This window comes from Pteropus vampyrus, unplaced genomic scaffold (genome assembly GCF_000151845.1).
Source record: "Pteropus vampyrus isolate Shadow unplaced genomic scaffold, Pvam_2.0 Scaffold11, whole genome shotgun sequence".
In the NCBI taxonomy this organism is placed as follows: Eukaryota; Metazoa; Chordata; class Mammalia; order Chiroptera; family Pteropodidae; genus Pteropus; species Pteropus vampyrus.
Genome location: NW_011888792.1, coordinates 12855367 through 12880660, shown reverse-complemented (window position 1 = coordinate 12880660; position 25294 = coordinate 12855367). Strand labels below are relative to the sequence as shown.

At 38.5% G+C, this 25294-nt stretch overlaps 1 protein-coding gene across 1 annotated transcript in view; it reads right to left on the bottom strand.

The window, feature by feature from the left end:
• The window catches only part of FAM81B (family with sequence similarity 81 member B), a gene marked incomplete at its 5' end in the record, with an annotated part of 49745 nt that extends 28596 nt beyond the window's left edge, over window positions 1-21149 (bottom strand). The window contains 4 exons of the mRNA XM_011378157.2: window positions 3132-3375; window positions 17538-17602; window positions 20565-20664; window positions 21112-21149. Of these exons, the coding sequence (XP_011376459.2) occupies window positions 3132-3375; window positions 17538-17602; window positions 20565-20664; window positions 21112-21149 (447 nt within the window). The remainder of the gene's footprint in view (window positions 1-3131; window positions 3376-17537; window positions 17603-20564; window positions 20665-21111) is intronic.
• Between the last annotated feature and the right edge of the window lie 4145 nt (window positions 21150-25294).

The window sequence follows — 25294 nt, the reverse complement described above, 5'->3', positions numbered from 1 at the left end:
AAATATAATTTAGATATAAATAAAAAAATGGAAAAACATAACAGATCTTATTGCCAAGAGTTTCAGTGGTGTGCTACAATCAACATGGACCTGCTTCTGAGAGCCGAATGTGCATGCCTCCTCCTGTCTTTATGTTCAGTAACATCATACTGGTGTTTGAAATCAATTACAGTGAGAGTTGCACCATATAAATAGGCAAACACTGCAAATCGGACTTTTATCACCCAGAAAAAAATTTATTGCTGATTGTTAAACATTTACCACGTACTACTGGTTATTATTCTTAAATTAATAATAAAACTCATCAAATCGAAAGAATTAAAAAGCACTAACCCCTCCCCCCCTGCCCCCACCAAATAAATTGAATAAAGACATTATCAGATTATGGAGAGAGAAAATGCAAATCACTATAGTTACTTTTAAGAAGTTAAAAAGAAGGATCTCATTTCTATTCCCATCAAATTAGCAAAGATTAAAAGAATAAATCTTGATGCTGGAATTAGAACAGTGAAGAAAGCACTTTCATATAATGCTAATTCAAGTGTGAATAGCTATATACTTTCTGGAAACCAATTTAGCAGCATGCATCAAAAGTTTTTACAGTGTTTATACCCTGGTAGTTCTACTTCTAAGAATATATAGTATGGAAATAATTCAAATGACATATATTTATGCACAAAGATATTTCAATATTAGAAGAATAATTAAGCAATCTTGGTATAGTACCATGCAAAGATCTTTTAATGACATATAGAAGACTTTATGATATAATTTATATTAAAGATTGTGCCTATAAATGTAGTCTTAGCCTCCTAAATGGGATGTCCGGATGCACTAGAGGGAGGTGCGTCTGAGTGTAGAGATTGCCATTTGGTGGTGGAATTGTGAGAACTTTTCTTCTTGGGTTTTAAATTTTTTCCCTAAGCTTTCAAAATTAATACAATGAACAAGTATTACTTGTATAAGTTGGAAAAAACACAGTAAATCAATGTTATACCTAAAATTCTCTTTTTTTTGAGTTAAAAATAAAATTTAAACCATAATTAGCTGGCTGCTTAAAGAAAGGAATAATTTGATTTTAAAAAGGAACAAGCAATTTAACTACAGCAATTAAGGTCGATTAAGAAAAAAAATTTTTCATTCCTTTTAATGACTTAAGTCAGGCTTCAACTCATACTTGGATCTATTTTGCTAACAAATTTGCAAATAGGCTGTTCTGGTTAAGGAGTTTAGATTCTTTCAAAATACTTGAATAGCATCCATTTCTCTGTAAAATGCTTATTGCTTTATAGTCTTAGTTATTTACTAAAGGTAGCCTAACTGTTTATCTTCATAATGTTTTAACTACATTATCTATAACCTTTAAATTATTTTCTAATTCAGTTTTCTCTACAATCAGACCAGTCCTCTTTATTTTCCCTGTATATGTCAAACCCTTAACAGGATTGCATAGATTTTGAGATTTTACAGTTTTTGGGAACTTTTCTTCTCTTAATGCTAAGAATATTTTATTGAGGCATAAGTAATTTGTTTTAAAATGTACAAATCAAAGTTTGTATCTGGATGAATTTTGACAAATATAATCAACCACAAAACAACTACCCAAATAAATATCTAGAACATTCTAGAAGATGGTTCTGAGAATGTGGTTCTCTTCAATTCCCAAGAAGTTTCGATTCCTAAATTAGGATCTTATTTTAGTGATAGTGCTACACTTACTTGACTTTCTCATCATCTCAGAGGCATTGAGCCCCTTATCTCTTGTTACTTTCATGACACTTTATTATGCCTGGAAATACCTTTAACCATTTTGAGAGTAGCCTTGAGTTTTAGGCAGAGGGGTCAATTCAGTATGTGCTAAATGCCAATAAAGTGCCTTTTAAAAATTCGCTAAGATTTTTTAAATTTCCACATTCCCTCAGATGCGTTATAGGGTCTGCCAGGCCCTCCAAATAGAAAACAAATTAATAAATATCCTTAGCCTTAAATACACAGTCATGAGGTCATTGATAGGTCAATCTCATGTTATCTTTTGTTTGTTTTTGTCTAGTCCACTATTGTCTCCAATAGTAGAAAATGAGAGCATTGTCATTAATTCTCATGATAATTCCACACATTTTTGGCTAGCTTCCTAAAGAGTATTCTGGAATGCTTGCCTGAAAGTTGCTACCCCAAGTTCATCGTGACCCTTAACACTTTAAAAACAGGTCTGAAAGATATGTAGTAAAAACCTGTTTATCTTGGTTTAACCCAAGCATTTTCTTTATTGATCAGAGACTCTGTTTTCCCTTTGATACCTTAAACATCACTCTTTCATTCATTCATTCATCTATTCAGAAAATATTTACAGAGTGCTGACTACCTAGCAGGCATTCTCATCGCCTGGTGTAGGATTTAGCAGTGAACAAAACCAAATCCCTGCTGTCATGGAGATTATATTTTATAAGAGGGAAACAAACAATAAATTTAGACTTTTTTTGTGGTAAGTGCTATGGATAAAAATAATGTAGGGTTTAAGGGAGATTGTGACAGTTGAGATGGGGAGGGGTGCTATTTTATAGCATGCCAAGGGACTATTCTCTGATAAGATGATACCTTGGAGGGAATGAAGAACATTTCATAGGAATATCTAAGGGAAAATGATCTAGCCAGAGTGAATAGCAGGTGTAAAGGCCCTAAAGCTAGAGTGTTTGATATGTTCGAGGAAGAGCTGGGAGGCAGTATGGCCACAGTGAAGGAGAGAGCAGTGGGAGACGGAGCACAGAGAGACTATAATGGTCCTATGACCCCGCATTGGCACGGCATTATGAAAACCTCTATTTGAAATGGTTACATAGATAGAATCTTAGCGATTTAGACTAAGATAAGCACCTTAGCACAATATTTGACATAATGTTAAATAATTGCCTTTGCTGTCACATAGATAATCAACAAGTATTTTTTTAATATAATTTCTATCTACTTTTTGGCATAAATGTGCAATTGAAATACTTAATTGTTTTCCTCAGAGGCAACAAAATGGTAATCATTTAAACAGCAATAGCAACTCATTTCTACAGTTGAAAAATGATATTGATGGTTAATAATCTTTGTCAAGCAATGATGCCTCCATATAGGAAGTAAAGAACTACCTCAATGTTTTGGCTGAGTTTTTTGACGATGCTGGTGATGGTCTGGATATGGTTTTCCAGCAGCCTCCTGGCAAGTGACTCCTCTTTTCGAAAGCCATGGGTCCCCTGAAGACAAGCAGAGATGTCCTCCTTGATGCGGAAGGCTTGTTCCAGGAGGAATGCTATGGTGCGCTCCTGGCTGCTCAGTCTGTCTTCTAGCTGATTTCTCTGGGTGTTTGGAATGCCAGGAAGGAAAGAATGACCCCTGGTCAGGAAAAGGAAACAACACCAGAGGTGTTACAATAGTGACCCTGGAGGAGCCAGTGCCCGAGCTTGCATCTTCATTTCTACTCTTGTATTTTCTCCCCTATGAGAAATCTGGTAGGACTTTAGCAGCTGCATGGTTAGAATCTTGGTTTATGTTCCATTTAACAAACAGATATGACTTACGCCTTGATCTTGTATCATGCATTTTTTTTATGTTTCCCAAGCCGGAGTTGTTCTATATTTTGCCTATTATTCTAACAGGCCAAGTTGGATCCATATAAATTTAATATTTGTTAATTCAGTATCGAGAAGAGGGCTGTTTTCTTATAGCTGAAAAAAGAAAATAATGGCTCAAAGGCAAAGATTAACAACAGTTAGAAGTTCAGTGAAAAGTAAACAAAATAAATTGGAAGAGGAAAAGACAAAGGCTGTGGCTCTTTAGTGTTAGGACAAAGAAATAGGTAAAAATTTCCCTATTGGCATTAGCATACCACTCCTTTGCTTCACAGATAAACTTTTTGAAGGACAGCTACTTTTGTTGTGCCTTTTTCTTTATTTAGTTTTCTTTGCTTACTTTTGTGACCTGGTCTCTGAAGTCATACACCATCACTTTCTTAAAAGCAGGTCACTAAGTTCCATCAACACTCTTTGATGAGGAGGTGGTAAAATTAGCCTTGACCTCTTGAAAAATGAAGTATCAACGAATTTGTGGACCTTTAAAAACCACCGCACCATCACAGTCATGTAACTGACTTCTGTCTCCAGTTGTACCTTTTCATGCACCCCCTCCTCCTGCAGTCTTCAGTATAATCTTGCTAGAAAGCAAATCTAAAGTTGTTCCGAGGTGAGGGTCTGGGGCCTGAGAAATGATGGAGGATAGTTCTGTGGGTCTCAGTGTCACTGCTGTGGCGAGGTGAAAGCCGGCATCACCCCAGTGGCGTGGGGAGGAGGAGGAGGAGGTGGAGTAGAGTGGTTAGTGGATGATGCGTGTTCCTTTGACTCAGCAAAGATTATAGGTTGGTGAGATTTAGAAAAAGTAAGATATATTGAAAATATATTTTAGAAGGAGGCAGGCCATGCTAGAGAAGGCCGTAGCCCTGTGGAATGTAGGAGGTGAAGAGATAAGATAGTACGCCCCAAAGGGAGGGGTGGGTTTCCAGCCACGAATGCTGTAACAATGCAGAAATGGGAAGGTGTGTTTATATCTGGGCCAGGATGGGAGGTCCTAGATGATCCATACGTGGGGTCATCTAGACTGACAGTTGGCTGCTATATAACTTTATGCCTACTCCATGTGTACTTACCCAGAATTTAGTCTGTTATTCATGAACTTCTAGGCATTGTCATGATATTATGATGGTATAATGAGGCTGAAGTTATGGGCAGTACTTTCTGTGCATCTGTTCGTAGCTGGTTTAGGCCAGCAGTTTTAATGGCCTTTGTGCTCTAGGATTTGGGGTAATTTATCACCCTAAAAGAGAAGTATTTCTGGGAGGTACTTAAGGAAAGTCTTCAGGGGAAGTTTCTATGGTTGCAGAGCTGGGCCTTGGCTCCTGTCGCTCACGACTAACTACCTAACAACAGGACATACTTTGGAACCATAGAAAATATTGCTATCGTCCATGGTGAGGCTCCTTCAACCACAGTGCACATCTTGCTCAGCTCTAGTTGGTCTTTGGAGGAACATTTAGCTTCAGCTTCCCTGGGAAACTGAGTGAGAGAGTTGAGGTCTAGAGTGAACAAGTCCGCTCAAGTAAATCTGCCCCAGAGAGACATGACAGCTCATGGGAAACAGAGCACAGAAAGAAAGAAATGGGTTACACTCTTCTTCAAGAGTTAAAGTTCCTGGGCTCACTGTGGTTCTGACCAAAATGCTGAACTAACATGACCACTGGCTTCCCATTTTTCCTCCCTCTTGAAACCTCAGAAGACCTAGAGAGAGAAAATGAGAAAACCGTGGAAAACCCCTTGGGCAGTGGGGACTCTTTTACACTGGAGAATGTGTATGGCGGTATAATGTAGACAGCATACAGAAATGAGGGCTTTTTTGACTTTACTAAGCAGATTCAAGGGACTCGTGACAGTAATGTCAACTTGCACATAATGGGAACACCCTTAGGGTGTGACCGGAAGGCCTAAAAGCACAGAAACATCAGCCCTCCCTTTGCAGGAGCTGATAAGCATGAGCATCCCACCTTGTAAGGTCCATATAAGCTGAACATTTTAGACAGATGATGCTCAAGCCTGACCCGATAGCATCATGGATGGATGCGCTAGAGCCAAAGACTCTGACCTTCTGACTTGTCATAGCTGTTGGCTTGGGACCAACACGCAGCTCTCCACACTGCCAGTAAACAGAGCTCGCTTTGGAAATGCTAAGGACTTTCATCCCTTTGACCTGTTACATAAGAGTCTGTATTCCCTTCTTTGTGTGTTGTATGTTTACCTGTGTGGGTACCTGATTGGTTTATCTGGAAGGTTCCACTCAATAAACCTGGCACTGTGGAAAGACACAAATGCGTTCAAAATGTTACGTTGGTAGCCGCTTTTCTTGCTTGCAACATGTGGGTGCTGTGATGTGCCAGCTCCCTTTCAGGAAGGAAGAACTTATTTTCCAGCTCCTGGGAGTACTGCCAGCACAGACCTCAGCTGTGAGCCTTCTCTGGAACAGGTTTTGGTGAAGAGGAGACTCTTTGCCAAAGGTTATGCCCACTTCCTGGGGCAGATCAAATTCGGTGGTTGGTCAATGTGTGGGTATACAAAGGCCTGGCATGCCTGCTTTATCTCAGAACGACTTTGAAGGACCATCTCAACTCAGAGCTCCCTGTGGGGGGGCTGTAGTCTTTGTGGTATTGCATAATAATACTTTTCTTTTTTCCCATTTGTTGCCTTTCCTTCCTTTCTACAGGTGTTGATCCCAGAGCACTCGATAATAAGCCTTCTGTTCACCAATCTCCATCTCAGAGCTCATTTCCTGGGCACCCCGACCTCAGTCAGATGGCCAGTTTGGCCTGGGACAAGCATGTGGTTGAGGGAGGATAAAATGGGGAAGAGGGACCATTGTAGTTCTGCTTTTGCTTCTTCCTACTATTTCCTTGGGACAAACTGTTCTACTTGTATGAAATGTCAGACTCTGGTCTGTGTCCTGAAGAGTAAGATCAGGTGAGATGGAGACCTGTGTTGATATGAAGCTGAAATAACAATAATAAAAAACCTGGGGAACAAATGACCTTGGGCAGTTGCTTCTGCACCCATCTACTTTCCTTTGCGCCAAGGGTTTGAAAGCAACTGTTTTCCTAAGGTTATTTCTTCCTGAGGAGTAAAAAGTAGAGTTTCGACAGGATAAGTTATTTTGTAGAATGAAGAGTGATTGACTATGGTTTTAATGTGCTTGGAGCTCATCTACACCCTCCCTCCTGAGCTCACTTGCCTCTGATAATGCTCCATTGGAGACCAAGGTCTGGCTGTAATCCCCAGGGGGAAAACGAACCAGCCAAAATGAAAAGGCATTTGAGGAGCACAATCTTTTCAAAAACTAGCCAATATGAACGTGGTTCCATAGTGTAGCGGTTAGCACATCTGCTTTACATGCAGAAGGTCCTGGGTTCGCACCCCATTGGAGACATGGTCCATAGTCTACAGCCGTGCCACCCTGAACAAGCCTGACGTTTGACCTCAGAAGCTAAACAGCTAAGCCTGGTTAGTACTTGGGTGGGAGACCACCTAGGAAGACCAGGTGCTATAGGCATAAAAACAAAACAAAAACTAGCCAACAAAGAAATAATCTACTGGATTACAGATTCCTGCAGAAGAGAAATACTAAAATATAGGCATTAAGAAATTGTTAAAACGGTGAAAAAACATTGAGAGAAGGGAAGATAAAATGAAAACAAACTAGAAAACAAAAAGTAAACCATTAGAAATAATAAACATAAAAAAATAGTTGAAATAAAGAAAAATAAAAGATGGGATAATTATGGCAGAGGAATTAGCTGAAGAGTGAACTAGTGATTTGGGAGACCAGATGGAGGAAATTTACCAGACAGAAAAAGGAACAGTCATACAACTTGTAGATATCAAGTTCAGAATTTTAAACTCACATCTGACTCAAAATCAAATGTTAATTTTAACTCCTATACATTCCTATCATGCTAGGAGGTAATAATAGAGTGGCAGCATAATGACAGATAGAAGTATCCCAGGCTCCATATCTACTCTGTCTTTAGTTCTTTCTTCCTTGTCTTGGTCCTGGCCACCATTGTCTCCTTTCCTTTTGCCTCCTAACAAAGAGTGCATCTTCCACACTGGATTAGCAGATAGAGGGTCATTTTAAAGTGCAAGTGATAGCACTTGCCTACTTAACACTCTCTAATGATTTATTCATTGAGAATAAAATCCTTGCTTTCCTTTACAACCTCATCTCCTTCCAGACTTCTCTCCATTCACTCTCATTCAACCACACAGGCCCTCTTTCTGTTCCTTAAACACACAAAGGTAGTTCCTAGCTCAGAACCTTAGCACTCACTATTTCTTCTGCTTGGAATGTTCTTTCCTGCAATTGCTTCATGGCTGCCTTCTGCTCATTGTTTAAGTCTCAACTCTAACATCCCATTGTCAGACAAGCTTTCTGCTAAGTCACTTTCTACCATAATGCTTCATACCATCTTCTCCATAGCACACATGTCATTACCAAAAATTATCTTATTTACTTGTTTGTGTTTATTGTGTTCTTCCACCACTAGAATGAAAGTTCCCAGTGGGAAGCTGCTTTATCTAACTCATTCTCCACATTGACCCCAACATTGAGAAGAGTACCTAACAAATAGTAGGTGGTAAATAAGTATTTGTTGACTGACTGATTTCTCTAGCTGGACTCTTTTCCCTCAGGCTTCGTTGTTAGAAAATTGGAGGGAAAAACAATTCCATAAAGCTACAGGTTGTTAGAGCCTCAGGGTTTATAGTTTCCTCTATCAAGCAGCACGAAATACCCTCTGCCTGGGTGAGATTCCTCTTTCCTACCATCCCCACATCTGAGAAAAGAGGCTTTGCTAAGGGGTTTCAATAAACATCCTATCTTCCACTCGTTTGGCTTAAAATGTTCTTCTGGAAAATTACCAAATGGAACCTCATCTATGTAAAATCCATTCCTCTAAAAACCCCAGCGTGCTAACAGTGCTACCCTAGATCGGATGTATGAGTCACAGGCAGGAGGGAGGAGGAAGTTGGGTGCTGCTGATGGTGACACATAGCCTAGTGATGGACTACAGATTTGCTCATTATTTGCCTTGAGTTAGTGCTACTTTCTGGCCTCTATATAATCTGCAGCCTGGATTTGCCAGCAAAAGGGTATTTAATCTCCAGTCTTCAGTCCTATATAGACACTTTTAAATTATGCTGCATTCCTCTCAAAATTAAGATTTTCTCTTAGGAGTTCTCAGGGTGGTAGATACTATAGGTTACCTTCCCAATAGCCATTCTTCCCTTCTGCCTGATTTAGTTCATCTTCCTGTACCTCCACCCATGTCCTTTAGGGAGCAAGCTAATCACTGTGGTCCCCTTTTTCTGGATTGAGATGCAGTTGGTTTAAGTAGGAGCATGTGAAGTAATTATGGCCAGTGAGCCTCAAGGGAATTCGACTATGGGTAAGGTTTCTTTGTCTTCGAGAAGAGACATACAAGACAAAGTTCTCTTCTCTGCTGGATGTTGTCCTGTCTGTATTTGATGCCTGGAACTGCTGATGTCATCTTGTGGTCATGCAGGAAAAGAAGATGGCAGTGGGGAAGAATAGAAAACACTTGGGTTCTTGATGATGTGAAGCCTCTAAATTAACCAAAGTCTAGATTTTATTTTATGTTAACTAATCAATATCCTTATATTAAAGATATTTTGGTTGGAATGTTTTTATGTGTGGTCAAAATCACTGTATCTGTATCTAATAACTTACCAATAAAAATGTCAGTTGAAATAGAAATATATCAGTAAGAATTTACTAAATGTCTGCTCTAGTCCATGCACAATATGCAGTAGTTTCATCCCTCAAGGAAGTTAGTCTAATTCAGTGTTTCTCATAAATAAACTTGAATTAATATCATGGGGGTGGAAAAATTAAGGAAGTTGTTAAAATGCAGATTTCTTGGCTCCACTATAGATCTACTAAATCATAATCTTGATTTAGGGTGTGGAGGGGAGAGCAAGAATATGTATTTTAAGGAAGTACTTATGTGATTTTAATGTATTCTAAAGACTGAACAGCACTGATTTAAGACCAGCCATGTGAGTCAGTGAATAAGGCAGGATATATAATAAAGTGCTGAAGTATGAAATATGGAATATGAGCTCTCAGTTGTATAGATATTCAGAAGCAGCTTGGTAAGTTGGAAGGCAAGATAGACTGAAGGTAGAATACAGGTTCTTCCACTTACCAACCAAATGTTTCAGTGAATTTATCTTTAATCAGGCCTAACGGGCCCTACTTCATGTATGGTTGTAAGTAACATACAAGCAGCATATGGTAAGGAGTGGTGAAACCAATGCTATACAGCTGCACTGCAGTTCAAGGTGACTTGGGGCCCATGAGCACTCATGCCATTGGCTGGTGCCAAGACTATTCAGAAAGATGAGGAAGCTGACCTAAGCCAGCAGAAGGGTCAGTAGAACACAGCAGCCACTCCACTGAGATGTTAGTCTGTGGTCCGGCCTGTCATGGCTGGCCTCAGTGTTGCTGCTGTTTGAAGGAAGCCTTTATGGAGGTCAGCACCTGGTGCTATGTGATGTATTTGCCTACAACCATGCGGACATTAAGTGACACACATAAATTCTGGACTGTAGTTATTTCTTTTCCTTTAGTTTTCAAAGTTCATTTTTAACAGTTATTTTTAAGTGGAGGGTGTTCCTTTTTGAAATTTCTTTTCACACCTAAGATTTATTATTAATTGGAGTATTTTATTAATGATGCTTAATGAAGCACTAAAGATGCTGTTTAGTTCTATTTACATGATTAATGCAAGATAAACAGAGTTTATATTTTTATCTATTCCATTAACTATAAAAAAGAGAATATTGTTTTCCAGCTGTCCTTTTGAAATCAACAACTGGAAGAATACACATTTAAACAATTCTGTTTTTTAAGGGAAATATCATTGTCAAATCAGATCATCCAAAAAATTAAAAACTGAGGCCTTTAACTAGTAGCAAAATGTGGCCACCCTGATGCTTACGACAAATGAAAAAATAAATCAGTTTTATTAGTATATTATATCAGTGGGACTTATATGTAAATTAAACTGTGAAAGAAATAACTGAATATTCCAGACTAGTCCAGATGGAGTTACTAACCCCGGGAAGAAGAATTCCTAGGGGGCTCTTTCAGAGAGATGTTTGGGTTTTACATAAATCATTGATGATGTAGCAGACAACTGAATCTGAACAGATTTCCCACAAACTCTGAGTTCTATTTCTCTACAGTTCGGTGTGACTTACACCAGCTGTGCTGTCGCTGGCAGATGCATTGGTACACAGAACCTCTCACTTCTCTGCCTGTTCTGTTCTTGCGAATAGAGAACTAAATTTACTTGGGAAATTCTGCAAACCATTTTGGCAACCTGTAATACTCAAGAAACAGAAATTTGATAATTTAAACCCTTTTCTAGAACATGAAAAGGCGTAACTGATGAAAATTTTCATTTTTGTTAAGATCTAATATATGACCGTTTATTTTCTGAATATGGTGTCCAGCAAAATAAATATAAATATAGTGAAATTTTACAGAACATTTTGATGCCTCACAAAAATTGTGTGTAGAATGATGAAATTGAAAATATATGTATTTAAAGTTTCTCCATTGCTTGTTTATAACCAGCTTGGCAGATGGATTTTGGTAACATACAAGCAGCTAAAGAAGCCTGCATTGCAGAATTTTATGTTGGGCTCAATGGTCTAGGGAGGTGAGGGGAGCAATTTGAGTTTCGGTGGATGCATCCAGAAGCAGCAGACCGAGGCTAGTAGGGTTAGGCCAGAACTGGGGTCTGCATAGAAGGGCCCAGAAAGGAGAGGACTCCAAAGAGTAACATGGCCAGAAGGAGACTGGAGAAAAAGACGACTTGTGGATCTTTTATAGAGAAAAGTTATATGAAGCCAACTCCTCATGTCTAGTAAACTTTTAAATACAATTACAGAATTAAAAATGTACTGGTTGCGATTGCCTTCTCTGTGGAGGCAGACAGGTTGGCAAGTGTTCCAGAGTCCCCGTGTGAATGAGGGCTCGGTGGATGTCTGGTTACGCTCATAGGCAAAACATACATAAATGCAGCAGTAAATTGTTTTGATGACCGTTGGTGTTCCTATTGCATTTTGTTGTGCTCTTGAGACATTTTCCCATATTGCCTGGTACTTTTGGAGTGTGTGTATTATTTATGTGAGTCTAGGGGAAAGAACATTATACTTGGAGTTAGAAAACCTGGGTTCAAGTTCTGTCTCTGCCATTTATTACCTTTAACTTCTTTTAGGTTGTCCAGAAGAGAACTCTTTGTTGTCCCATGGAGATAATGACACTTGCCTGCCCTACCCCACTGGCTGAGGGAATCAATTTAAATAATGTACCTGAAATGCTTTGCAATGTCTACAAGTTTTATAGATATGTGTTCTTAGAATAGTTATTAGTAATTATTCGATGGTGTTATGGGCTGAACCGTGTCACCCCCAAAAAAGATATATTGCAGTCCTAACCTCTAGTGCCTCAGAATGTGACTTAATTTGGAAATAAGGTTGTTGCAGATGTATGTAGTTAAGATGAGGTTATACAGGAGTCAGGTGGGCCCCTAAACCAATATGGCTAGTGTCCTTATAAGAACTGGCCATGTGAAGACAGGAACACACAGGGAGAATACCACGTGAGGATAAAGCGATTGGAGTGATGCATCTACAAGCCAAGGAGGGCCAGCTGTCACCAGAAGGTAGGATAGAGGCGTGGAACAGACTCTCTCCCAGATCCCTCAGAAGGAACCAACTTTGCTGACACCTTGATTTTGGACTTAGAACCTCCAGAGTTGTGATACAACACATTTATGTTGTTTTAAGTCACCCATTGTGTGGTACTGTGTTATGGAAGCCTTAGAAACTAAATCAGATGGTAGATTATTTGAGGGGAGCTTCTAGTACAGGACCAATGTAAGAAATTTATTATTATACTATCTTATTCCTATTTAGTGCTTATAGATAGCATATCACTTTCATAAACAACATTTCATCCTCACAACTACCCTGTGGCATGAGTGAAATTTTTCTCGATTTAGGTGAAAGCTGAGGCTTGGAGATTATCAATAACTCAGCTGGGAAACATTTTAACTTGCCTCTTTGACTCTTTCCTACATCACAGCAGCTTTGCGTAGATGAATTAGTAGCTCTTTCTGTTATATTTATGTTTTTCTCAGAGAAGATATATTTCTTCCTCCGCTTTTAAATATATAACTTGCTCCCAACATTATGTAATTTTCACCCCAGTTACTTTTCCTCTGCTTGGCTCACTTGTCTTCATGGAGTCCTAAGGATTCTCTTGGGAGGGGCTCCCTCTCTGCTCTAGAGAACTGAGTCTGGTCTCAGTTTGACCTAAGTAGAGTGCTCATGCTTGAGCAGAAGCTCTTGGGTATGGCAAGAATCTGGGAACCTCTTGGGGTGGGAGGGACTGAGCTTCACCTGGGCAGCCCCTGCCCAGATTGATTTGGGGCTGCTGAGTGTAATGCCCAGTTCCTGCAGCTATGTCTGCCCATGGCCAGAGTCTTGCCCATCACAGACGGGGGGCAGTGAGAAGACACCGGAGAGAGAGAATAATAAAAGACTGCACTGTGGCTGATGGCAGTGCCTCCAAGGTGCAGCTAAGATTGTACAAGTCCCGGCTGCCTGTACCTCACAAAGGGGCACTCATGGACGAGCGGAAAGCCGTGGTTCCATCACATCTTCCATGCTGCAGGAGAGAGGCTAGAGGTGAAGATGTCCCAGGCTGTGTGTGTGCATTGAAAGGATAGCTGGCAGAAAGTGTGGATAGAGGGGTGCTTAAGTAAATAGGCTTTGAAGTAACATAGACATAAATTTCTGGGTTATAATCTTGGTTCTGTCAGAACATTATGTGACTTTGAGCAAATATTTCACTCCTCTGCATCCCAGTGTCTTCATCTTTAAGAGTGACACTATCCACCTCTTAGGGTTATCTTGAGGATTGAATGAGATGATTAACACGGAATAAGAGCTGGAGGCTGTGACAATCAAAATGGTCAGTGGTGCCAGGGAACTGTTGAGGGTAGAAGAGTGTCTGCCGGGTAATAAAAAGTATTGTAACAACCCAGAGTGCCCCATGTATCACTTTCTTCATATCTGTGCAGACTATTTTGAGCTCTCTCACCTGGGAGCTAGTTGCCCTCAAAGATGGATATGATATTGCAAAATAAAACCTGGAAGATCTCCAACCTAACATGACTTAGCCCATAGAAAGCTCAACCAACAGCATTCTGTCTTCCTTTCTCGTGTACTGTAATGTGAAATATCTGTCTTCATCGCGTAGCAACAAAAGCAATACATCATGGTAAAATAAAATATCTGCCATGATACTAAGAAAAAAACCTTGAAGATGAATAATTTCTAGACCCTGAATGCCGTATTCTATCACAAGGAGAAATCATTAATCATTTATTATTTTGGCCATTTGACTTACTGATAGTTTTATGTATCCAAATTTTAAATAGCATTCTTTGGCTGACAGCCAGACTCTCATTTTCCCAAAATGTACTACTGGGAGAATTCCTGAAATATGTATTGTCTATAGCCTTGCCCCGACGACTCCTCATTTTCCTGATCCAGTTAAGCATCATTGTTCAAATTTATACTTCCCTTTTTATTCCAGTCATCTTTGCCCCTTTTCTGTTTCTGCCACACCACAGGAATGTTCCTGCCTTAAAAACTTTTCTCTCTTTTGAGTCGTCCACATGGCAAACTCCTTCATCTGGTCTTTATTCACATGCCAACTTCTCATTGTGACCTACACTTGTCGGGCTGTCTGACAATGCATATCCTTTCCTCCTGATAGAACAGAAGCTCTATGCAGGCAGGGGTCTTTTTCTGTTTTGTTGACCAAAGGCTCTACAAACGCCTAGCATAATGCCTGAAATGTAGTAGATACTCAATAAATATTTGTTAAGTGAATAAATGGTAATTATCAATTTTTGAAGACCAAAGGATCTTAGAGGTAGAAGGGACCTTATCAATTATTTGATTCATTTTTTTAAGGAGTGTCAATGGGAAAAAACAGTGATTTATGGGCAGAATTTGTTTTCCATTCAAAATTAATTCACGTGAGGGAATAATGTATGTTTTTAAACCTTAGCCATTTTATTACATAAGGGAAAATTTATGAGAAATTGTGGGCAGAGTTGAGAAATAGCATGTAGAGGCATCTTTCTAATCCACATCCTAGAAATAAAATCTGGGTATTAATTTGAACAGTGAGCCCTTAGCAGTCAGGCTGTTCATCACCCATCACTTAAAACCCAGCCCCATTTTATAGAGGAGGCAGAGATTGCCCATAGAAAAGACTTTTTCTTTTTCTCATGGTCACATAGCTGATTAGAGGCAGATTCAAGAGTAGACCTGAGGTGCCTGGCCTCCAGGAAGTGCTCCTTCTACCAGCAGAAGAAGAAGAAGAAAAACAAAACAGACTTTGGTGCTTTCTGCTTAAATGAACACTAGGTACACTTATAAAATCAGTGGATGTCTGCTCATTGTGAATCAATGAACATATGGAAATCAGAGTTATTTACTGCATTTAATATAGTGTCACCATAATTGTCTAATAAATGATTGCAAGCATTCCTTCTTCCCCTGCCCCATGGATTATTAATATGACCTAGCAAGTAACAAGTACTAATAATGTGTGAGTGTTGCTCCAACTGCCTGAGGCTGAGAAAGGCCCCGTAGACACTCTGTCTGCCTATCTTTTTAATGTGTGTACCTCTAGCCAAAACTTGTTTATAGGATAGGCATTACCTCTTTGGTTGCTGGATTTTCAGTTGTTATTATTTGCTTTTAGTATTACCTACATATATATACCCACATAGATATATAAGGCAGAACCTCTGAGATATATAACATACATTGAGGCAGTTTAATGAGTCAATAATGACTTTTACTTGTAGAAGTACTCTGTTTGCATATCAATAAATTAGTTGCCACTCAATGAGTACTATGACTTGAAGGATGAAGTTATTTTACACCTGATTGTTTTTTATGTTTATTTTATTGGATTCAATAAGTCCACTCAAAATATCTGCACTGATGATTGAAATGCTTGGGTGCCATTTTGCTTTTACAGATATTCAGCTACTCAGAAGTCTACCATTTTAAGCAGAGCCCTAAACAATCAAAGTCCCACCATTCCCCTCCATTAAATCTGTCAACGATCCACATTCAGTATACCGTGGTAGCCTGCTGGTGGGGTATCAAAAACATGAGGCTTCAGAGTCTCTGCCTTTAGGGAGCTTGCAGCCTGTTCTGGGAGATTAGTGGGGAGAGACCAAACAAAAACTAACCATCTCAGGTGGTACATAGAAAGTTCTAGTTATACAGCTTAGCAAGAGAAGAGATGTGGGAGTGATCAATGTAGAAATGAATGTTGGAGCCAGATAATCTTCGTTATGTTTTTGCTTTGAATTTAGACTATTTCTCACCCTTTCTCTTAATTTCAGTTGCTCTGGCATCTGAGAAAAGGCAAATTTTTCCTTTTTCTTTTTAAGTCTGTTGCCATCTTCCAGAAATTTGTTCCCTCATTTCCTGGGATGTAGGTCACCAGCCTGGGCTAAAGAAATCCACTTAGATTCATAGCAGAATTTGACAGATCAGAAGAATGGTTTTTGTTTTCCATGCGTCATATGAAGAGTTGGATGGAAATTAGTGTTCCTTTCTCCTTGCATGGCAAGCTGAGCTAATATATCCATTTATGATCGTTATTTTTGTACATACCACATTCATTGCCCTTAACTCAGAAAAAATGTCATCTATCCAAATGTCATTTTTAAACAATTAAAAAAAAAACCTGCCCCTTGTTTGCTTCCATTTTCTCTAAATTTTTCACATAAGCAAATACAAGTTATGGGCAGCATGAAAAGAAAGGCTGAAATTCTTTGGTTGAATGATTTAGAATGTATTAAGTCCAGTTCAATAAGGAAAAGGGAAATTGTGAACTGAACATATTGCACTAAAATCAGTAAATTAAAATTTTTTACATTCATTATAAAATATACTTTTAAAAAAGGAAAATTCAGTATTTAGATTTATCTCTTCACTTTTCTTTTGTTGGGTGATTTTTCCTTGGTGGTCATGATGCATATTTTAGGATCAGAATTATTTTAAAGTTAAATAGGCCCTAGAGAGCTTCTTTTCTAACCTCTTCATTTGGCAAATGAAAGAACTGAAGCCCAGAGATATTATGGGACTGATTGAGGTCACACAGTAAATTGTGGAAGGACTGAGACTAAATCCCAAGTGTCCTGAAAACATTAATAGGTGCATAAGACCTAATCCTCCTTCAACAGGTGGAATAGAAAACAACTCAAAGTAATATGCATTGCCTCTGTGATCCTGCCTTTTCAAACTGGAATTCTAGAACCTTTTGGACATTGCACACGTATCATTAATATGTTCTATTTCCAAGTCTCCAGAGTTGTCCTTCTTCTATTAACCTTCCCTGGATGAACTCCAGGTGAGGCACTGTAAACAGCTGAATCAAAATTTTCTGACGGCTAATTTAATATATTTCAAATTTTCCTGACTTTTTTTCATGAAATATAAACAGTTATTTGGTTGATTTTGAAAGTCATGGTTAACTATATCAGATCTTGCTGTATGCCATTCATTGCCTATGTTGTATTACTTTATTCATAAGTCTTCAGGAACCTATGGAGGTTATTTAAAGGGGATGCCAGTAGAATCGGCTTGCTCTGTCCATCAGAAGGGAATAGGATAGAAAGGTTCATCTTTCTGAGATGGTTTAATGCAGTCTCTTTCCAAAGCAGAGGACTAGTTTAGATGAACTCAAAGATTTCATTCAGGCACTTTAATCTCTAATTGAATCATTAAACACAGGAAATAGTTAAAATTAGTTGTAATTTACAGACTTACTTGTCAACATATTCAACTAGATCTGTAGAATTCTTGGTTGACATTTTGGCTGGAGATACTGTCATCTAAAACAAAGGTCATGGGTTTAAAATGTATCATAAGCTTCTTTATAGAGAAATCCTATCTTATCCTTATATCAATGTTTTAATTTTACCAAATATATAATACAGATTACAATAAGGCCAGTTAATTTTGCATACACCCCTTTTTTATTACTAGAGACTAAAACTAAAACCAAGTTCTGGAAAGATAACTAGAGAGTTGCATTTCATAGATTTGGTATCACAGTCAGGAAAAACTTTTTGGAAAGGTCAAAGCCATAGATTTTTCACAGATAATTTTTTTAAATGAAATATCCATTGGCCGAGTTATGAAATAATTCCTCGCAAAGTGAATTATTTCTGACATGCTGAATTCTGAGGGGAGTCAGAAAATTTTCACAAACAAAGCCAAAGACTAGAAAACAAGTCTATGCAGGTTATTTTGTTTTCTAAGAAAGATAGATGTCAGATAATTATAGTCAATGAGAAAGTACAGAGCACAGTTTTGTACATAACTTATTAGCATTAAACATAGCTGGCCATATGAACACTGAATTAATTCAACAACATGGTACCACAAGAAAGTTCTGTTTGCATGAAAGTTCATAATTTTGCAGCATTTCTAGGAGTAAAGAGGATACCAAATGTACTCACTGTTTTGCATATGCTGAAACTGTTTTCAACTCTAATGTTCTTTTATTTTTAAGTTTAAAAAGAGGATATATTTTTATCCTTATTTTAATAGCCCATCACTGAACTGGATTCAATAGGGAGAGAATGAGTGGTATTCCACCTCATTTTAAAACTTAAAATATGTTCCTAGGATATTTTTTCTTGGTTTATGTTATTCTATAATGGTGAGCAGAATATGTTAAGACCCACATACAGAAATCATTTCTTTTGCAAATGCCTAAGCAACAACTACTTCTTATTTTAAGGCCTAAGGAACTTAATTAGAAATCTTTCTCCTCCAATAAAACTTAAAAATAAAAGATAAATCAATGATTATTTAAGCTAATAACACTTGGCAATAATCAGGCTCTTGTGACCTGGCCCCCTTGGCGGTGGGCAACAAAACAGATTCAAGGCTGCTCAGGATGGAGCCCGTGAGCTGCCATGATAGTGCTTTAGACCCTCTCTTCTCACTGCTGAGTGGGGGTCTGCAGTGGGTCCGATGCTCTGAAGCCCAGTTTTGCCCCAGAGAAGGAATATACTGATCCACTGGGTGCCCAGGTATCCATGTTGTGAAAACCATCCTAACTCCCTAGAAAATGTGACTGGCTTTCTGCCCTGGTTCGTGTTTTCACTCCAGTTTTCCCCTGGAACAGTGCTGGCCCCTGGGCTCCTCACCTGCTAATGCCAGCTCGTTCCTTCTCTCCTCTCCACTATGACCCTTGGCCTGTAGGAGTCGATCTCTGTTTTTCTTCAACTGGCTGGTCTCTGGTCTTATATGTTTGGTGCCTAGTAGCCCTTTCTAGGAACTTGTGGAATGAAAGAATATAATGAACATTATATCCAAGGACACGAAATTACTGGGTTTTTGTCTTCTTCTTCTTGAGTGAAAAAATTAGATATGTATCTGCTTTATTTTACTAATTTTTAAGTCTTATTTGGAAAATCATAAATAGCATCCTCTCAAAAACACATGTACGATTCACATACTTTTAAAGTAACAATGGTTAAACCTTATGATGGAAGAAGATTCAGAAAAATATAGAAAAATAAAAGATACAGGGAAAAAATTTTCACTTATAAGTCTACCTAGAGCAAAAGCCATTAACATTGTGGCATATTTATGTCCTTTTTTTTTTCTATGCAATTTTTTAAGTGTATCTAAGAAAGCAAATTACTATTCTGCTAATTGAATATAGGAGTCGGCTCTGTTTTATCCCTTTTCCTTCCAGCTAGAATGATATTATAAAAAGTCACGAACAACTTGGCGATTATTATGGGATTCTTTACGTGTGTCAGTTTTCACATTTTATAATAATACTTTAAAATGTTATGGTCCTTTATAACTTAATGGCTTATAAAATACTTTCATGTATATGATGTGATTTTATTTTTCCAGCAGTCCCGTAAGGTAAGAATCATTATCTTTACCAAAAAGACAACATTGGTTACCTCAAATAATTGAAATCCTTCTTTATTACAGAAAGAATTTAAGGTGATTATTTTCATAGGTGAGGAATCTGAGGAGCAGAGAAGTAATGGACTTGTTGTTCAAGATCAGATAATAATAGTAGTAGTAGTAGTAGTAGTAGTAGTAGTAGTAGTAGTAGTAGTAATAATAATAATAATAATAGTTATTGACTGAGTCCTTCCTACCTGCTCAGCCCTTTCTTTACTTTAGTGGCTCATTCAAACCTTACTTCTTTGTATGATAGGCTTAATTAGCTCACTTCATTGAAGAGGAAACAGAGAACTTAAGTAATTGCCAAAAGTCACACAGCTAGTGTGTGGTACAGCCACTAGATACAAAATATCAGTGTTTGATATTGTGCTAGCTTTCTAGTGGTCTTCCATCACAATGAGTTGGTCAGGTTTTATGAGAATTATAAAGCAAAGTCTAAAAACACTGCTTCTTTGAATGTTATTTTTCATTAATGGGTAAGATGAGACAAGCACCAATAAGCATTCTATTCAATTATTCTTTTCCATTTTAGACATAACGTCTGTATCTTGAGTTTATCAGTTTCTTTTGAATCTTCATAAAAAATAATAAATTTTTTGTTAATTTTTAGCCCTACGTATTAAAAGTCAGTCCAAGGAATGTAGTCACACACTGAGACCTTTTTGCTTTTCAGCTTATGCTGTCATCAATCACTTTATCAAAGCAGGAAAAAAAAAAACCAACGGGAAATTTGGATACAGTAAGAAGAAAAACAACTCTTCCTGGATTCTTTAGAACTTTCTAAGCAATACTAAGCTTGAAAGAAGATTAACAAATATTCTATTTTTTATAAGAATATCTAAAAGTACTTGCTTTCTTTTCTCGGTCACTGGCTGAGCCAGGAAGGAGGCCATCAGGTTCATCTGGCTGTTCCTCTGCAGTCGGAAAGGCACTTTTGTTTACATACGTATCTAGGCAACCAGAATGCTGAATCAGATCAGGAACTATGGCAAGTGAATTTTTGCAGGGGCGGTAATTTTTTTTTTTTTTAATTGAAGGTAGTTTCTGAACATATGGTGAAAGTTAAAGAGAGGCTTCCTATTTGTTTTACACTCACCTCTTCCTTCCTCCGCTTCTCAATACCCCAACTCCACCAGGCCATAGTCACACCTATATATCTAGAAGAACTTAACATCTCAGGTACTTCCATTAGACACCTCGAGAACTGTGTTAAAATGCATTCGTTTTAATCAAATCATTATAAAGTAATAGGGAATGATTTCTCACCCTATTGTGCCCAAGCCACCCAACAGCCTGCTTTGAGATTTATTACCTTGTTTATGTGTAATACGTATAAGTCAGATAGTAAAGTATGAGAAATTTAGAGATCTTGAGTAATCCATGAGACAAATAAATAGCTGAACTCATAATGCTTGACTTCCTGGCTTTATTTTTTGATTTGATTTTTTTTTTAAAAGGAGTAGAGATTTTTTTTCTCTCTCTCTCAGAAACCGAAGTACTAAGGAACCTTGATCATATTCTGACTAAAGTCTTCGTTTCTCTGGGACATCTTCCTGACTGTCTCAGCAGCACTGTGACTGCAGGGGGATCTGTGATGTCAGTAGGGTTGGTCCCCACTCTTAAATCATTAAGTCCCTAGGATTTAGGGGCCTCAAAGATCTTCTTTATAGTTCATTGTCACAGAAGTCAACAGGTTTGTCACCTCTCTGTCCCATTTAAAAACTGATATTTCACACCCTTCCCCTGATTTCACCTTCACGGTTTGCTGAAAGATCAGTTTCCATCAAAGTAGACAAAGAAAATGAAGTGCAGTACTCCCAAATCTTTCTCTACCTTGCTGGTTAAGGAAGCTAACTCTTCTAGTCCACTAGGGGGGCTTTCACAAAGAATACGGCAATGAGAGTTGAGGTGGGACAGGGCTTTAAATAAATTGAAATATTGAACTTTGGCTTCGTAGAGAGAATTTCATTCAGTTATTTAGCCAAAGATATGTGGATATTTCAGCTCTGAAATATTTTCCTGAGTCTTAAAATTGGAATTTGCATATTTTGCTGATAGTACTAGACTCTCATATACGGGAATGGTATTATTGGCTGAGTTGCTTTTCAAATTACGGTGCTGGGTTTGCCTTGCACTGAGGACACATGATGTTCAGGATACTGAATGACAAACTTCGATCCCACAGATAAATACCATCTATGAGTTTTGGCTTCAATGGTATGTTTTCTAGTGCAAAGTTAAGCCCTTAAAACTTAGAGATCTGGTATTTAATGGTTCTTAAGCATCCATCATTTTATCAAGTGCCAAAGGAGACTGACACACCAGTGACAGAGGATAAGTGGCTATCGACACCAGGAGAGTGGGTTAGAATCTTGACTCCTTAACCTTACTGGTATTTACTTTGGGCAAAATTACCTTACCTCTTCAAACCTCAGTTTTCTCATCTGTAAAGTGAACTAATAATAGTGACCTCATGAGTTAGTTGAGAGGATAACATACACTTAAAGTGCTCCACAGAGTGCCAGGGAGGCAATCTACTAAGCTGTATCTATTATTAGTGATTATTTCACAAGGTTGCAATTATCCAAGAAAGAGAAACAGGATCTGTGTGAGAAAAGAAAACTGCATTTGACCTTGCTAAACAACGTTTTGAGATACTTGTCTCCCTTAAATTCAGTTTTTAATTCCTATGATTTAGCTAACAACAACAAAAAAAGGCCTGAATTAAAATGAGTCTAACTTGTTAATGCTCTAAATGCTTAATTTTTAACAGAACAGTGCACATGATATATATGCATCATGAATTTCCACCTGCCCAAATGTGCATGTAAAATCATTCCTTTAAGTTAATGATTTTGTAATGTAATGATTTCTAATCTAGGCCTAAGTCACAAAAACCAAGTGCTCAAATTCAATCTCAAAAATGTAAACATATTATATATTGATATTTTAAATATAGGAATAAAGGATTCTTTATAAGATGGTGTTCAGTAAAGAGAGTTGGCTATTGTTGAGGATCAGCCAAGACAGAACTGCTGCATGGTGTTGTATACTACACAACCCTAGGGGGCACCATTCACACAATAACACAGTAGATTTTTGTATTTGTTACAACAATTTTCTAGGCATATATCAATAAAATATTCTAAGGAAATAGGTGCATCTGGACAGTTTTCCAATAAGTGGAAGTAAAGGTTCTTGAGGAAGGGGCACCCATTTCTAAATCACACAAAGAGTGCATATGGGCCAGTGGCAGCCCCCACCCTGGGTGTCTGCTGAGAGAGTGCTATGTTCTCAGCTGCACTAGCCTTGGCCAGCCCTGGGCCAGCCCTGGGCCACAGCAGCCAGTAGTTGTTGGCGGAGTGTGTCCTCCTCAACTCCCTTTTCTTTCTCTTTTGCTTTTACATCACCTTCCACCTGTTGTCCCAAATAGCCTTAGGCCATCCTTTCTGGAAAGACTTCATTTGGACCTGGGGACCCCATGGGGCCTCACAGCTCTTTTGTGTGTGTGTGTGTGTGCTGCTCTAATTTTATCTGCTCTAGTCTCCTAGTAAGCTTGGTGTGTTTAGCATTTGATATTTTAGGGAATATCTTTCATGTTCCACCTTATGATTCTTCGGAGGAAGGCAGTGCAGATGTGAATATCCTGATATTACAGATAAAAATCCAAGGAGCTTCACAGAGGATAAGTGACTCACATGGCTATGTGGTGAAAATCCGACCAGACCCCAAGTTTTCCGATCATCTATTGTGCACATTCCCTCCTGGGATGCATCATACTAAATTCTGCTAAGGCGTGTGTGTTGGACTTCCATTCTAAAAGGGTGCTCAGTACTAAGTGGGTCCTTACTGCTCCTTTGCAATTACATTTCATTCCCTTAGTCCATCACTCTCCTATTCTCCCAGATGACTCTCCTTCCTTTTCCTGACTTCAAACTGCCATCAGCTCCTCTCTCATTCTCACTTTCAGCTGATGACCTTTTCTTTCTATTTACCAAGAAAATAGAGTAATCAGAAGGGAATTTTGATAAGCCCACTCACTACACCTATAGACCCAACTGTATTTGTGTTCACAAATTCTGCCTTCTCTCCTGTTTCAGTAGATAAACCATCTTTGCTCCTCATTCAGGTCCATCCCAGTTTTCCTTAGATCCTACTCCCTCTCACCCAAAGCCTAGTAAAGAGGTAAGCCTCTTTACTGGATTATTCCCATAGCCATACAAACATACTTTTTTTCCCCTACCACTTTAAAGCAAATAACCTTCTTTTGATCGAAGTGTTGCTTATATTTTGTTATTTCCAATTTCTCTCTTTGCTATGGTCTAAATTGTGTCCCTTCTCCAAACCCATACGTTGAAGCCCTAACCCCCAATGTGACTGTATTTAGAGATAGGATCTTTAGGAGGTAATTCAGGTTAAGTGAGGTCTTAAGAGTATGGTCCTAATCTGATAGGATTGATGTCCTTATAAGAAGAGAAAGCACATTCAGTAGTTCTCTCTCTCCTCCTCCTTCTCTTTCCCTTTTCCTTTCCCTCTCCCCCTACCCTACACACACATATGCACTGAGGAGAGTGTGAGGACAGTTGTCCATAAGCCAGGAAGAGGGCTTTCACTAGGATCTGAATCTATTGGAACCTTGATCTTGGACTTTCCAGTCTCCAGAATTGTGAGAAATAAATTTCTGCTGTTTAAGTGACACAGTCTATGGTATTTTGTTATAGTAGTCTGGGCAAACTAAGATAGTCTTGAATCACTAAAATCGGGCTTTCCAACAAATGAACAGGACAAACAAGCAGAGACTTATGGACATGGACTATAGACTAGTGCTTACTAGAGGGTAAGGGGTGGGGGGAAGGGGGAGGCAAGTGGGGTAAGGGGGGTCAAATATGTGGTGACAGAAATCTAACTATGGGAGGTGAACACACAGTGTAAACATATATATGCCTTACTGTTAAAGTGTACAGCTGAAACTTATTGGATTTCATTAACCAATGCCACCATAAAAATAAATAAATAAATAAATAGATAAATAAATAAAACTAAATAAATAAAATATTAAAAAAATAAAATCAGGCATTCTGTCCCTTCCTTTTACTAAAACTGCTCTTGTCAAGGTCCCCTTTGACCTCTCTGTTTCTAAATCTAGTGGTTCATTCTTAGTCCACGTCTTCCTTGCTCCATCAGCAGCATTTGACAGAGTTGAGAGCTGTCTTCTGCTTGAAACTTATTCTTTCCTTGGCTCCTAGAGCAACATGTCTCCCATGGCTCTGCAATTACTTTGCATGGGCTTCTCATTCATCTCCCTTACATCTGAGCAGGTGATCAATCATCTCAGTTTGCTTGGAGCTTTCTCAGAAGTCCTGTGTCCTAGGAAACCTCAGCCCTGGGCAAACCAGCACAGCTGATCACTCTACCTCTGAGTGTTGAAGTGCGCCAGAGCTCAGTTCTTGGACTTCTATACTCACTACATTGATGATCTCATTTAATCTAATGGCTATAAGTTTATGGTCCCTCAAATCTCCTGCCCCCAAAAGCTGTTCCCCATACAGCCTTTGCAAGAGAATTTTTCCCGTTGCTCAGGT